Genomic DNA, 16,286 nt, shown 5'->3' on the forward strand with positions numbered 1-16,286 from the left:
AAAACCATGGTGCATAATACCATCAATGAAAAAATCAAATGTTGCATTTTTTTTTCGATAGATCTTCTGGAGGATTTTTGAAGAGATGAACGGATGACGTGCATTGGTAAAAAAGCTAAAATCTCAACGATTCAATCTAGTAGTGTATATTTTAATTGTACGGAATAAAAATCATAAAATTTTTCTCAATTTGATTTATCAAAACTCACTAATAAGGTTTATTTTATGAACCTTTTATAGTGAAATTGAAAATTAATCTCAATAGGTAGTTTTAATATGGGTGTTCATCAAGGATGCGCCAATTCCATTCAATATTTGATCTATCTACTAACCTTGAATACTTCCCTGTTTTTATCAGACATTTTAACTGGATATTATTTTACTCATTGTAAGAATAATATTGAAGGAATGAAAATGTTCAGAGAAATTAATTAACAACCTTCCATTCAGATCGTAATGACATCAGTTATACCTCTGGAATTGAGAAATTGACGGAAGCGACTCTATATATTATTATCGCGTTAGGCCTTTCTCAAATCCATTAATCATCAAACGAGTGATTCCTAGTTTTTACATATTTGCTTATTTTTGAATACTCACTGTCAACTACCTAAGATGTCAATTCAACTCCCGTCCCGAACATATGAGGGAACCTGGAATTTACTCCGGGATAGGGAAATTACACTTCAGTTACTCGCTGGGTCAGTAAACATTAGTCTTTCCGGCTGAAGTGTATGCTATCAAGCTATGTACAAGGAATATTAATCTGGGGTCTTAACGAAATGAGAGAACCAATCATGACATGGAGACTCATCTGGTAGTGCCGCGAAAACCTGAAGATGGAACTTTTAACAGGTGATGATCGACTGTATTGCCAAACATGCGCCAAGCTGACTGACTGCTATAAGAAAACAAGTAACGGAACCTCCGACGGAAGCACCAAACTCTTGCGAAGGTTCGAAATAGATGAACACTCCAATCTAGCAGACCACTATTATAATCTTCATACAGCCATTGTTCACTGTGGTTCTGGCGTTGAATCTGGTCATTACTATGCCTTGGTCAAAGAGGAAACGGGCTGGTTTAAGTTTGACGATAGTGTCTCTGGAGACACCCTACATTTTGTTTTATAGAAAGAGAACATTGACAGATCAAGATCTTCAGATGATGTGGTGCTGCAAGTTTTTCCGGGTTTTCCTAAAGCTGAAAAAGCAAATACGCCACTGGAATCAATGAAGTCGCTCTGGAGCGCCAGTTAATTTTTGTTGTTTTATACTTTCATGATTTCTATTTTGGAAGTGTTGTTATTATATAATTTTCAAATCTAATTTATACTATAACAATTTTCAATTGAAGGTGATTCATTAGCAACGTCGCACTTGCGGTGACCAACGGGTAATCCTCTTACCAACTCTGCAGAGGCGTACCAAAATAATATTTTTATTTATTCAAACACGTAGGTAATTACGTAAAAATTGTTATAGTAGGTGGCGCTACCTGGTGTCAATGGTAAAACTGATTACATTATGACTAATACAGTACTTCAAAAAAACAGAAAAATTTACAAAATAATTATTATGTTCCTTTTATATAGAAAGAGAACTACAAAGCAAGGAAATAATTACCTATGTTATGCTTATGAAGTTTCAGAATCCATTAACTCGTACGAAAAGGAATCCCCAGGCACACTTGAATCTATTATTATTTGGTCGAAAACCAAATAATAATAGATTTAAGTGTCTACCATTCCGTCCAATGCCCACATTTTCTATTCTTCCTTGATCACATGGGCGACAGCATTAGCCCAATCTTCTTTCCGTATCCGTTCCATTGAGAGTTCTAATAAACGTTGGACATCAGAAATTTTATATGTCACGTTTTCACGAACTACGTAAGGAGGAAATCTCAAAATGTTGATGTCTACAGCACGAGCTATTGTATCCACCACATGCTGGCGATATCTGTCACGATGCTGTTTAATGACACTCATAAGCTCGGCCTTAACCATGTCCTCAGAAAATTAAATTCCTTTTCGTCCTAACCAACTCTGCATGTCTGCTTTTCTGGTGGTCATAGTTAGCAGCTGTTCTACTAATCGACTGTGATAAGAAGCGTTATCCATAACTATTACCGAATTTGGCTCGACTCGTCCACAAATCATTTTTGGAATGAGATCATTATCCATTACCTTTGTCCTAATGGATTCGAGGGGTTGGGTATTCTCAAAAAAGAAAGAATGAATGGGTATAGCGTACAAAATTTTTCTGGTACTTGTCCAATGTACTTTTGGAGCTTGCACAACCCCAGTCACCTTTTTTTCACGTACAATGCGTTCAATTGTCGACACGGATATTCCCGTTAAAAATGAACACTGGGCTACAGCTTCCAGTGTACGAAGTGTATTTTTAATTTTTCGTACACTCTACAATCTGTTTTTCTTATAACGACATAAACTTCCGCTTTCTTTGTACATTACTTGGACCTGCTACGTCATCCATCTTAATACTACAAAAATAATAAAATGCAATCATATTATTCAGCTATTTGTCAGTTGTTCAATTATCTCAAAAACTATTTTGAAGTTGATGTATTTTGAAAAACACTTTACTGTGAGATTTTCACTAGAACATATTAACAAATCCTCAACAGGTGTTTCGCTGCACAGTAGCTTTTTCAAGCGTGTTCACTAACAAACTGAATTCTACATACATTGTGATTTATATATACTTTTTGAAATATTACTATCTAGATAGAAACTAATAATATTCTAGGAACTAATTAATGACAGTTATACCTGAGTTTAACGAACAATTTATACCTGAGTTTAATGACTTGGTCAACTAATTATCTCACAATAAAGTGTGAATGTAATGAAAATCTATGATAATGTATTTTGAAAAACAAGTATTGGCCAACTCTATCTTATATTTTAAAGTTAATAAATATAACAGTCTATTTAATAAATATAATAAAATATATTTAATAAATACAAAACAAAGTCACCTTCACAAGAAACAGAACACACTACGCCTATGCAGATAAGGACACTTGATAATGAAGGAACCGAATGACTTGTTATGGCATTTTAAGGACGCAAATATAATAGACCTGTGAAGTGTTGATCGGTTTACCGATGTGTCAAAGTATTTAACGAACTGGTTCACCTATTCGCTCGTACATCCTACTGAAAGTTACTTCTTTGCAAGATCTACACATCTATGTATAGAGTTACTTATTTTAAAATTGATTACTTCCTTCCTTTCTTTGGAAGATTCCCTCACAATTTTTTTGTATTTCATCTTTCCTCAAATTTTTATTCGGTACTTTGATGAGCTGTCGCGAATGGTAGGAAGCGTTGTCAAGAACTATTGGCATCCAAATTTAGGATCGATGTGTTTTCAAACCATTCCTGGAAAATATTAGCTTCCATGTTCTTAAGACGGTCAACATTGCAGTCCTCAAGTTTTTTCCACATAATTTCAAAGAATTCGAAACCCATCCTTTATTTCCTCCGCAATGCACCATGATTAGTCGCGATCCTTTGTTTGCAGGCATTCTCGAACCATCAGTCCACCCGTTCGTAACTGTGTCGTGAGTCTCATAACAAGTTTTGTCCAAAGAAAATTTGCCGTTGTTCTTGTCTATATATAGTAATTTTTTTCAAGTATTTCTTACGCAATCCCACTATTCTTCTGCTTTCCAAAACTACTTTACGTTTGTTCATTATTTTAAATCTGAATCCTAGTTTCTGTATCCAATTCTGAAGAGTTTTATCACAGCAGCTCACGTTATGACCGGAAGTATTCAATTTCTTTCTTATGATTTCAGTTGTAGGAATCTCATTGCTTTTGTAACAGTCGTATATTGTTTTTTTCAATGATTTTATCAGATGAGCATCTGGAGGTTTCGGTAATCCTGTCATCGTCCATAGATATCGCGTCTTGCGTTCATAAGGTTTGTTTTGGACTATTTTACGTACAGTTGAGAAAAAAATTTCGATCAAATCTGATGTTGCTTGTGATAGTTTGTTTACCTTTGAGATGTATATTCTTATATACATTGAAACATACTCTCTGTGTTTTAATATTCAAATGCATCCGAATCTTATTCACTGATACTTATCTTTTTTCGCATTGTTCACCATCACTATTGGAATCACTACACAGGAAAAAGTCTGCGTTGTTATCACACTCGTTATTACTTGTCCAAGGACGCCACATTTTGAACAGATAACAAAAATTTTAAGTAATTATAACTGCACCAATATCGAATTTCAACATTCAAATCGCTCAAAAGCTCAGTTAGTAAAAATTATCCAATACGAACCGCCAATTCTGCAGTCCACGTGGATTATTTCGCAGGCGGTTCATTTCTATGTATTGGTTTTTTGGCCTTTGAGAGTGCCGCCAACTCCAAGTATTCACAATATCGTTTACTTCGACTATAACCACAATAGATAACGATAAGTATCGATCTTTTACACTTATTTTTTGTGAGTCAACATTTTGAATTATTCTTATACTCATTTTTCCTAATTGAATGAAAGCTTAGCAGACTATAACAATAGTTTCTCTCTTTGACTGAATAATCTTGTTTGTTGACTGAAAGTTACGGATATTCCTAGTCTGAGAAATCATTTTCATTCGTTATGAATGTTTAAAAATACCTATTGGAAATACTTATCATTTTCAAATATAATCAACCTTATTCTAAGTCTATTAACCCACTTCCTCTGGTCGACTTTACCGACACCGCCTATATCAATTCGATTCCAAAAGTTGAAAAACTCGTAAAAATCTATTGGTATGGACATTAACTCTTGTATATATATTGCCACTTGAGAAGTTCTTAAAACGGTGCTTTTTCATTTTTCCAGCTTGGATTAGGCCTCATGAATGATTTATGAGCAAGATTAAATACCCGAAAAAATGTGGTAAATAGTGCCTTTAACTTGCCGAAAGAAAGCTTCGCTCAATATACCTAGTCCATTCGAATCTAGTGAATATTTGAACAAAGTGCGTATCTCCTAACAGTAAATTGGTAGAAACGCCTGCAAAGGTTTATTTTTACCAATGAGGAAATGAGTTCAAGTATTATTATTTGTGCTCATTACAGAAAATTCGAACAATGAGAAATTTGAAGAAGGTCAAACTCGTGGGAAAGCGTTAATAAAACAGATCTTCGATTTTTGAAGAATTCTTGAGATGACAAATAGTTATATACAGGGTGTCAATTTCAGTTTTATTGAGCGGGCATTTTGTAGGCTAATTCTTAATTAAATTACATCAATCTTCGAGCGGAGGTGGATACATTTCCAAAAATCTCAAATTTAAGGTGGGGTTGAATTTTTTTAGTATTTTCAGAGAAAGCAAATGAAACCGTGAAGATCTTCAAGTGTTTAACAATAAAACAAAGGATTAATGGAAGGCAATTTATTATATTGAATGTTCGATATATTGTCCATTATTATTTAAAAAATAAAATGAGTAAATTATAGTAAACAGTTGAGGAAAAATTATGATAAAATATATAGGGTCATAACATTCACAGCAATGTTTTCAAATTAATGCAATAATATTCCAGATAATTCAGTGCCCACTATTATGGAATTGTACCATAGATATAATGTACTGAAAGCTGAATAAATATTCGAAAGGTCCTAGGTAGCTATCATCACACCACTTTCCTCAGCAATCTACGGTATTGGGCGTAGTATTCACATATTTACTCAGGTTGCACTACGCCCAACAATTTTATTATTTTTTTTCATCTGATCAATATCGTGGATTGCTGGAAGATTCATGCTTATATCTCGATTCTGTGTTGACAAACTTCTTCGTATAGATTATATTGGATTTGCATCTTTTTCACAGTGCACTACTAGTCAAGTTCTGTGATTTGATACCCATATGGAGGTAGTTGTGAAATAATATGTAATCCGCCATTTTGTAGCTGCTGCCATTTTGAAATTGCATCTTTTCCAAAGTGTACTACTATTCCACTAGTCACGCACTGTTATTTGATACCCATTATATTGAGGTTGTTGTAAAAAAATATATAATCCGTCATTTTGTAGCTGCGGCCAGCTTCGATTCACAATGATACAGAATTTATTGAATTGTATTGTCATCAAAAGTAAATGTGTGTACCAAATATTGGATCAATCTGTCAACAGTAATGAAGTCAAACTTCAAATACTAAATTTGACCCAAACAAACCGTTTGATAATGATGAAGTCTGCTCCCAAAATACATTACTACACACCGCCTGAAGTTTTATACACGCAGCTGTTAATATTTAGTTCAAATCTTCCAAATCTTTAGGCTGTGTTGTATGAACAATCGATTTTAGATGCCCTCATAGGAAGGAATCTAGTAGCGATAGGGCAGGTGATCGTGGTGGCCATGCTATTGCCCCTCTTCGACCAGTTCATCTGCCACGAAATCTGTCATCAACCCTCTGTTTAACTAGAAGAAAGTAATAGGGTGGAGCTTCATCTTGTTGAAAGTGTATAAGATTGTCTTGCATAATTATGTTAAAAGCCCCACCAAATTGAATTTTTTAACTAATTGTATAAATTGATGGAGGTAGCCGTTAGGTACTACGGACTAGGAGATCATCATGAACATTGGAAAATAACACTTCCTATGTTTTATACTACTTGTATTTGTAACTAATGTTACTGCAGTTCGGTCCTATACGGGCATTTTCAAACGAATACAATAAACTGATATAATTCATAATAGTAACTCTTATACATCTATACATCACTGTAAGTAATAACAGAGGCATCTAACTTAATTGAGTACCTGAATTTCGGGCCACATTTTCTGTAATTATTCATTCATTTTCTTCTGAATAAAGCCAGCAAACAAATAAATATGCAATAAGATCGCTCGAATCCACGAATTAAGCATAAAAATGGACAATAATATTTGCCTTGGTAACTGATATAGTACAAGTTATATCTGAATATGATTCTGAATAGAATTGAACGAACTGTATTTTTAAATGGCATGCCACCCATGCCACCCACCAAAAATAAGAAATTCAACGTTACTGATATATTAGCCATATTATCATCCAGTCAGCCAGCGCCCTCCCGACAACTTACCAAGAGTCGATTATGAAATGATCGATGAATTTTACTTGAAAAATTTGCATTTGGTACCGAAATGAAGACTGAACAATTGAAACGGTAGGTGGTATATTAGTAGGTCCCTTTTATTTATATGACATTCATTTCAGACTTTGTCTTTTATCGAAGGATGGGAAGATTTGATTTAATTTTTATTTCATCTCGACCAAGCAGCAGTATGGTGACTGAAAAGAGAAGCAAAAATATGTACAGTGAACTGTAGAATGACTCCAGAAAATATCAATCCAAAAATAACCTGAAAAAATATTGTTCGGAATGTGAACTAATGATACGGAATAAGCAGCAAAATAGGCAATCGCCGAGACCTAGCTTTTACAAAAAAAACGTTTTTTAATCAGATAATTGTAACAGTTGTATTCACACCGAGTTGACAACAATAACAACAAAAATGGCGTCTGTCAAATTGGATCATCAGATCTGTGATTTGATACACTTGGCAACTGCGCTGTAGATACGATCAATTTTATTGGTCAACAGACACGCGGCCAATTTAAATTCTTGCTTTTCGAATTATTCTTTTTCTGCAAATATAAAGAGATTTTGGGACCGATTAGGCTTGATAAGTATACTATACCCCTAACTCGATCAGTCTATAAGCAAACCAGTATCATTTTCCATAGCATGAAACAAGCCCATCCTGTTGGATTATTCAAAAGCATTTGACGCCATCAATCATGAAATACTCTGTACTATATTACATTTTTTTGAGTTCAGTAATGAATGAGTAATGTTGATATCACTTTATCTAGATAATAGATTACAAAAAGTGCTGATTCATGATATTTCTTTCACCTGGAGAGAAGTTGAAAAAGGAGTACCCCAAGGCAGCATTTCAGACCCACTTTTCTATACCCTCTATACTAATACATTTTTCAAGAAGTTGAAGTTTTGTAAATATCATCTTCATGCAGAGGAATCTCAAATATATTCATCTTTCAAATCATCAGATATAGGTCAAGCAGTAACCGATATAAAAGCACCAATGCACACATTTTTTAAGAAATCAATAATATGTAAAAGGAAATTGTGCAACATTGCATGTTGCAAAGATCGTCATATTTATACAAAAATAATGTTTGCTTTTATAATATATCTACAAAAAACTACTCACTCGATTTTCTCCATGACTAAACTCCGTGTTCCTTGGATCACCATATAGTCCTTTCAATCTGGGACACCAAGGACTAGGTAAAACATAATTACACATTTTTCTTTGGATCGCTTGCTTTTCTTGAATTCGAAACCGATGGAGAGGCATCAACTTCGGTAACTTCCTTTGATTTCTCTTGCTGTAAAACTCCACATCGCTTTGCGAACCCAACTCCCCGTTTTTTTTCACGAATTTTTGGTCATTCTGTTGGATTAGGTTGTCTTTTTCTGGTAACATTTGGCTTAAGCCAATATCCAGCTGAATTCTAAGGAGAGCGGCTAGGCTAATAAAGTCCTGGATTGTGTTTGAGTAGACTACGACATTACCGGTGTATATGTAGTCCAGTACTAGAGACATTGTGTTGCTGGATACGTCAGGGAAGATTATCACAGTCGGATCTGAGGGTGCTTCATTCAGTAAATTCTGAAAAAAAAAGTTTTTGAAGATATGCGTTCCACATTACACAAATATTATACAGTACTTTTCGAAAGTAACGCATGAATTATATGGTTAACAAAATGCATGGCTAAATATGTATTGATTTTCATGTTTACATCTTTGGGGACTGAATATTAATCAACCAATTGGGTAATATTTTATCGAAGTAATTCCAGATTGTACCTACATTTTGTTGCGGCGCAATAATGTATGAACAATGTGAAACTATATATAAATGAGGAAAATGTTCGCGGGAAAAAAAAATCATTTCAAATCAAGCTACTTTATAACTTTCTGACTGTTATTATCAACAATCATCTTCCGGTAATAACTGGCCTATTCGGTCGGTAGCCAGGCGATTCGACGTGGGTGCTTTGTTCACTCAATTATTCGGCCGATGTGTGAGTCGATAGTTCAAGCCTCAGGCTGAATCCTCAATTTTCACTTGCTATGGTCCAACCGTGTTATGAATCACACGTTAAAAGGTAAGCGCTCGTTAGTTCTTAGCTCGCACAAGTTTCTACTTCTAAGGGTTGTCGTTCGTAGGGGTGCGATAGCTGGTTGGTTGAGGAAAAAACATATTTTATATATATTATATATATATATATATATATATATATATATATATATATATATATATATATATATATATATGTTTTTATGCCCCAGTATAAGTGTAATATGGAACTAACTATTCTGAATACTCCTGATTTGTTCTGTGTTATGGGACAATATTCTCAGGAACACATTTCATTTTTAACTTTTTAGCTTCTTGTAATTATATATTATTTGAACGTATTTTATTGTTAGAAGAATTTTTATACTATTTTAGTATTTTTTATATACCATTTTTAACTTTTTGGAGTTGTATTCATATATATTGTATTCCAGATACGTCTTGATAATTTATAGGTCAATTAATGATAATAATAATAATAATTTATTCGTCATTAAATTATAATACATGAATATAAAATGAAGTATATGGAGTACAATGTACCTTGACGAATAGACAGATACTTCCACTGAGGGTTAAACCCTGTGTGTGGGTAAATTACAGAACAATAACAAAATAGAACAATTATGATAATTAAAAACAATATGGGTAAAAAATATTAGGATTCAAATATCAAATGTGATAAAATTAATGTTTCATAGTTCTTGTATAAATTAAACAATAAAATAAATTCGGAGAAAAAGAGGTACTGAGTAAAATAAACATCTGAAAACTTCTGAAAAATTAAATTGAATTAAAGTAACCTTAATAATTCACAATTTTTTATAAATAAAAACTACAGTAAATTAGTACACTGAAGTGTCACTGAATAAAATAATCACGATAAACATTCGAAAGTACAATCTCTATAAAAATAAAAGCATTCAATATTTTTTTTTACTCTTCTATAATTTTACGTATTTCTTCTCTTTCTATTTCTGTTAACAATGTTTTCAAATGTTTCTTGGATTTTTTGAGAGAGGGTTCCATTTTCAAAGTGTCCAGCAGATAATTGAACAATTTTGGGGCTATGTAATTGAAACTTTTTTGTCCGACTGTTTTGTTAATTTTTGGAATAACATACCTTTTTTTCTGTCTTGTACAGTAGGAATGGGTAGGTTCTTTCAATTTTTCTTTGTTCAAATATTGTTTAATACCTACTTGTACGGTATAGAGTTGTCTTATGTTACAGAGTAAAGAGAATAACTAGAATACTTCAGATCTGTCTGTAGAATCATTTTGAGGAATCTTCTTTGAGAGACTTCTGTCAAAGTCAGGTAAATTCGTGATACACCTCCCCACGATATGGTCCCATAAGTCAAATGAGTTTTCACTAAACTTTTGTACACAATTTTTTGTTGTTTGAGGTCTAGACAAGATATGATAATAGAAAAGGCAATTTTCTCACAAGATATGATATATGCTCATTCCATCTCGAGTGTGAATCTTAAAATATACCTAAATATTTTATTTTTTTCACAAGTTCAATTTTCAAATCTTGTTGAATGGTTGGGTTATAGTGGTGGGGAAGAGAAGTTTCAAGACTACGGAACGGTAGGTAATGTGTTTTTTCAATTTTCAACGAGTGTTGTCTACTGTCGAATCATTTTTTTAAATTTTCAAGTCACCTTCTGCTTTGACTTTAAGATCATAACAATTTTCAGCCGTGTAAATTATCACAGTATCATCCGCAAAACTGAGTATTTGTCCATCTGTTTCCTGTAGAAAGAGGTTATTCATATATATTGTAAATAACACAAGCCCTAGTACCGTCCCTTGAGGTACTCTGCACGTTATTGTTTCTTCGGTGCTTCTTATATTTTCTATTTTTACTTTTTGTTTTCTGTTACTCAAATAACTTTTGAATAAATTGTATGCTGCAACTCTGATGCCAATGTCATGCAGAGTAGCCAAAAGTATGCCGTGGTCAACGCTATCGAATGCCTTTAATGAATCTAAATAGACTCATATGGATGATATTCCCTGGTCCAGACATTCATAGACAGTATTTGTTAGTGCGAGAATGGGCTTGTTTCATGCTATGGAAAATGATACTGGTTTGCTTATAGACTGATTGAGTTAGGGGTATATTATACTTATCAAGCCTAATCGGTCCCAAGATCTTTCTATATTTGCAGAAAGAAAAAACAATTCGAAAAGCAAGAATTTAAATTGGCCGCGTGTCTGTTGACCAATAAAATTGATCGTGTCTAGAGCGGAGTTGCCAAGTGTATTGGTTTTTAATATCCAATCACAGATCTGATGATCCAATTTGACAGACGCCATTTTTGTTGTTATTGTTGTCAACTCGGTATGAAAACAACTGTTATAATTATCTAATTAAAGAACGTTTTTTTTTTTGCTGCATATTCCGTGTCATTAGTTTACATTCCGAAAAATATTTTTTCAGGTTATTTTTGGATTGGATTTTACCATTACTACCTTGTTCGAGCTAAAATAAAAATTAAATCAATTCACTGTACATATTTTTGCTTCTCTTTTCAGTCACCATACTGCTGATTGGTCGAGATAAAATAAAAATTAAATCAAATCTTCCCATCCTTCGATAAAATACAAAGTCTGAAATGAATGTCATACAAATAAAAGGGACCTACTAAACATACCACCTACCGTTTCAATATTTCATTCTTCATTTCGGTACCAAAGTATTGCAAATTTTTCAAGTAAAATTCATCGATCCCTTCAAAACTAGGCTCAACATTCATTTTGAAATTGTTTTAACAAAAATACGAAATTATGTGTAGAAACCATTGACATTAGAAAGAGCACATTTTCGCATACACTACAGAGGGCGCTGGCTGACTGGATGACAATATGGCTAATAACCAGTAACGTTGAATTTCTTATTTTTGGTGTGTGGTATGAATGCATAATTGATTTTTTTTTATTAGGGTTCATGAACATTCGAAAACCATTTGAAAATACAGCTATTTAAATTCTATTCAGAATCATATTTAGATATAACTTGCACTATTTCAGTTATCAAGGTAAATATTATTGTCCATTTTTATGCTTAATTCGTCGATTCGAGCATCTTATTATTGTATATTTATTTGTTTGTTGGCTTCATTTTTCATTAATTGAAACGTTAACGGGTTCATATACACTTTCATAATTGAATTGATGATTATAGGCTTCGTAAATTTTACGATTTGGCATTGTTGATTATTTCTTTTGTTCCTATTGGTCAATCGAACAAGAAGCGGGAATAGGGGCGTGACGTCACCGCTCTACCACATTTGATTTTTAATAATTAATCACGAGAAAACTACGATACTTAGAGAGCTGAAACAAAGTGCACTGTTTTTTAATTTGAAATTTCTATCGAGTGAACTATAAAGCAAAAATCATGAAATAAGCCCATTGCGTCCTGTGTGTGGACTTATGTTCCCTAAAACCGTACTGTGAAGCAGACAGCAGAAGCGTACTGTGAAGCAGACAGGATTTGTTAAGAAATTCATTTAGTGTATGTTTAATGATTTTTTCTGTTATTTCACTTAAAAATGTTATGAGTGAGATTGGTCTGTAATTTATAATATTTTGTCTATCTCCTCCTTTATTGAGAGTAACAACTGATAGCTTGAAAGCATCAGGGAAATGACCTAGTTTGAAAGATTTATTTATTATATAAGCCAGACGAGAACTTATATACTTTTGGATAATTTCTAGAGTTTTCGCTTTTATGCCATCGTATCCTGGAGATTTTTTATTTTTCAAGTCATTTATGGAATTTATTACTTCACTCTCAGAAGTTGGTAAGAAGAAGGTAGAATTTAGTATTACTTTTTTTTATTAAAATAGTTTTTGTCTCTGATTCTTTTTACCAAATCTCTACCAACACTTAGGAAATGGTTGTTGAATATTTCGGCCATTTCTGCTGGATTACTGATATGTTCGCCAGTTTTATTTATGATTTCGTTCATTTTTCCATAGCCAGAGATTTTCAATACTTCGTTCATTGTTTGACAGAGTTTTTTTGAAATATTATGTTCTTGTTACACGCGATTTCTGTAATACATTTTTTGCTTGCTCAATAGAGTATTCTACTTCTTTTTTCTTTTGTATATATTCAATTTGTAATGTTTCATCACATGGATTTCTCTTCCATTTATGATATATATACTTCTTTGCATTTAACTGACTTTATTATAGATTTTGTGACCCATTTCTTTCTTCATTGTTCGTTATTTTTCACTTTAATTTATTTGGGTAGATTTTTCAATACTATTATTTATTACATCAATACATTTTTTTGTTATAGAATCGAGATCTAAATGGGGACAGATAACTTCATTCCACTCGATCTTTTAAACAAGTGCGGTTAAAATGGAATCGTTTAAAATTTCGAAATATTTATTGGTTTGTTTACTTTTCGATTCAATTTTGTTACTTATTACGATCTGTTTAAAAATCTGTTTAAAATCTGTTTTTTCCGTTAACCAGCTGTCGCACTCCTACGAACGACAACCCTCAGAAGTCGAAACTTGTGCAAGCTGAGGATTAACGAGGTCTTACCTTTTAACGTGTGATTCCTAACACGGGTTGGACGATAGCAAGTGAAGATCGATCGTTCAGACTAGGGCTTGAACCACCGACCAACACGGCAGTCAATTCCAGTGAGTGAACAAATCACCCACGCCGAACCGCTTGGCTACCGACCGACTGGAGTAATATTGTATGGTGATCAGTTATAGCCGTGTCTACTGTAACAGGTAGTATCATGTCATATTTATTGCTCTCAGAGTTAATGAAAATATGATCTAGACACATTTTTTTAGAATATTTCCATAAATAACATTATGATATCGCCATATTGAATTTGAAAGAGATTACTTCTACCGTTTTCGAAGGAAATGGTCACTTGAGTTGAATGGTTGAAAAAAAAATGATATTCTAATAAATGTACTGATAAGATATACATGTTTCTATTAAAAATTCTGAACTTGGTTTTATTTTCGATTGAATCGGAATCGGTTTCACTTGATTTTTCATCAAAAATATTGACCATTGAACTATATGTTCAATTTTTCTCCAGAAATAACTGAAAGGTGTCGTGTATAATTATTTTGTTAAAACCTGGTATATTTTTAATTAAAATTACATGCAGTGTCCTAATTTGAAACCTCTGTGAAATTTCCATCATATTTTATTATTTAATGAGAAAAAATTTATGAAATATTGAAAATATGAAAGTATGATAGATTTGAATTTATTAATTGAAATTTAGTAAGCTATTCAAAAGTACACCTGACTATTTAAATTTTGAGACAAATTAAATTTTTTCATTCTCAATTGGTCGGTTGGGAACTAACATAAATTCTCTCAGTGAAGAATCGATGATCTCATTCATCTAATTTCACCTAATATAAATAACATATTTATATTACGTGAAATATCATGTAATATAAATTTGTCATCTGCCAAAAGTAGAATCTTACATTTTTTATAATTTTACAAATTTCATTTATATACATAATTAACAATAGGGGCCCCAGAATAGATCTTTGTGAAACACTATGTTTTGTTGAAATACTATTCGAGTTGTAGCGTTTATTGTTACCAATAGAGAAAATGTTACCATTATAGAAAATGAAGAAACCAACTGATTATTAGTAAATAATATGCATACAACAAGAATATATGAAACTGAAGTATGAAATCATATTTTTTTTCTACGGAAATTCTTTGTGTTTCATCATCAGAAATTCAAAGTTGAAGTATATTAGTGGAAGTTTGAGTACAGTGAATACAACGGGACCCAGATATTTTATTTCATCAACTTAATACTCTGTCATTACCTGATTGTTCGTAATGAATATTGATAGCTTCATTATTGTATGAACTTAAATTGTTACTCAAATTATTTTTTATTCCTTAAAGACAAGTGGGCACACTTCAATCAAATAGATTTACAACAGTAACGGTAATGTTTTTTTTTACAGTAAACACGGTATAATTATACAGGAATCAATTTTCATCTATTATAGTAATGGAGATTGATTGAAGACTCACGCATGAGAATTACAAAAATTATCTATTCCTATATGCACAAGGTAGATATATAATATTTACAAAAGAACGTGTGTTCTTCATTCCCATATAATTAAAATTGTAATTGACGCCAAGTGTTATAAAGATGTTACATATTTTATTCGTGTTAACTATAGGTTTTCATTCTCCTAAACTAGTGATAATAAGTTTATAGATGTTTTGATTCTCTATATTAGTCTATACAGGATGTTTATTAAATATGCGGCAAAAATTTAAGGGACTATTCTAAGAATATTTTGTCCTTTGATGATTTTGGATAGCACACTTCGTTTAGAAGATACGTAGCGAAAAAAATAATAACAATTTATTGCCAAAAATTAAATGTAATGTTTACAAGAACTGTTGAAAATGACTACCCCTTCCTTGAATGCAAGAATCCAATTTTCTCCTCATTGCAATTTTTTGAATAGAGGTAGGTACCTGGATCTTCTTCTATTATGGTCAGCACATTCTCTTCTACTTCTACCGTTCTTCTTACTGTTATTGGTCTTCCTGGTCCTTGAATTCGTTGATGTATACTTTGAAAGGTTTTTCTATTAGGCACATTACGATTAGGAAATGGTTCGTTAAAAGGTAAGACCTCGTTAGTCCTTAGCTTGCACAAGTTTTGAATTCTGAGGATAGTCGTTTGTAGGGGTGCGATAGCTGGTTAACGGAAAAACATATTTTAAACAAACATATTTCAAATAAATGCCTAGCTTCCAATGAATTATGTTCTGTTGTTTAACATCTGTTTTTCCGTTAATCAGCTGTCTCCCCCATACGAACGAGAACTCTCAGAATTTGAGAAACTTGTGCGAGCTAAGGACTAACGAGGTCTTACCTTTTAACGTGTGACTCCTAACACGGAATTGCCATCAGCAAGTCTATAAATGAATTGCATGTCAGCCATCTCTGCGTTACTATATCCATTCATGATAGAGGACTTCACTAACAAGACTTTAAATGATTAATTGAATGTCTGCAACCGT

The 16,286-nt window shown here is 32.8% G+C and overlaps 1 protein-coding gene across 2 annotated transcripts in view; it reads right to left on the reverse strand.

Moving 5' to 3' along the window:
- Window positions 1-16,286, reverse strand: part of LOC111502736 (uncharacterized) — a 199,537-nt gene that overhangs the window by 52,545 nt on the left and 130,706 nt on the right. For both annotated transcript variants that reach the window (XM_023156893.2, XM_074183695.1), the window contains one exon: window positions 8,271-8,732. In XM_023156893.2, the coding sequence (XP_023012661.2) occupies window positions 8,271-8,732 (462 nt within the window). The remainder of the gene's footprint in view (window positions 1-8,270; window positions 8,733-16,286) is intronic.

The sequence above is a fragment of the Leptinotarsa decemlineata genome, unplaced genomic scaffold (genome assembly GCF_025532065.1).
Source record: "Leptinotarsa decemlineata unplaced genomic scaffold, Ldec_3_MD MMD2_tig00026340_RagTag_RagTag, whole genome shotgun sequence".
NCBI lineage: Eukaryota > Metazoa > Arthropoda > Insecta > Coleoptera > Chrysomelidae > Leptinotarsa > Leptinotarsa decemlineata.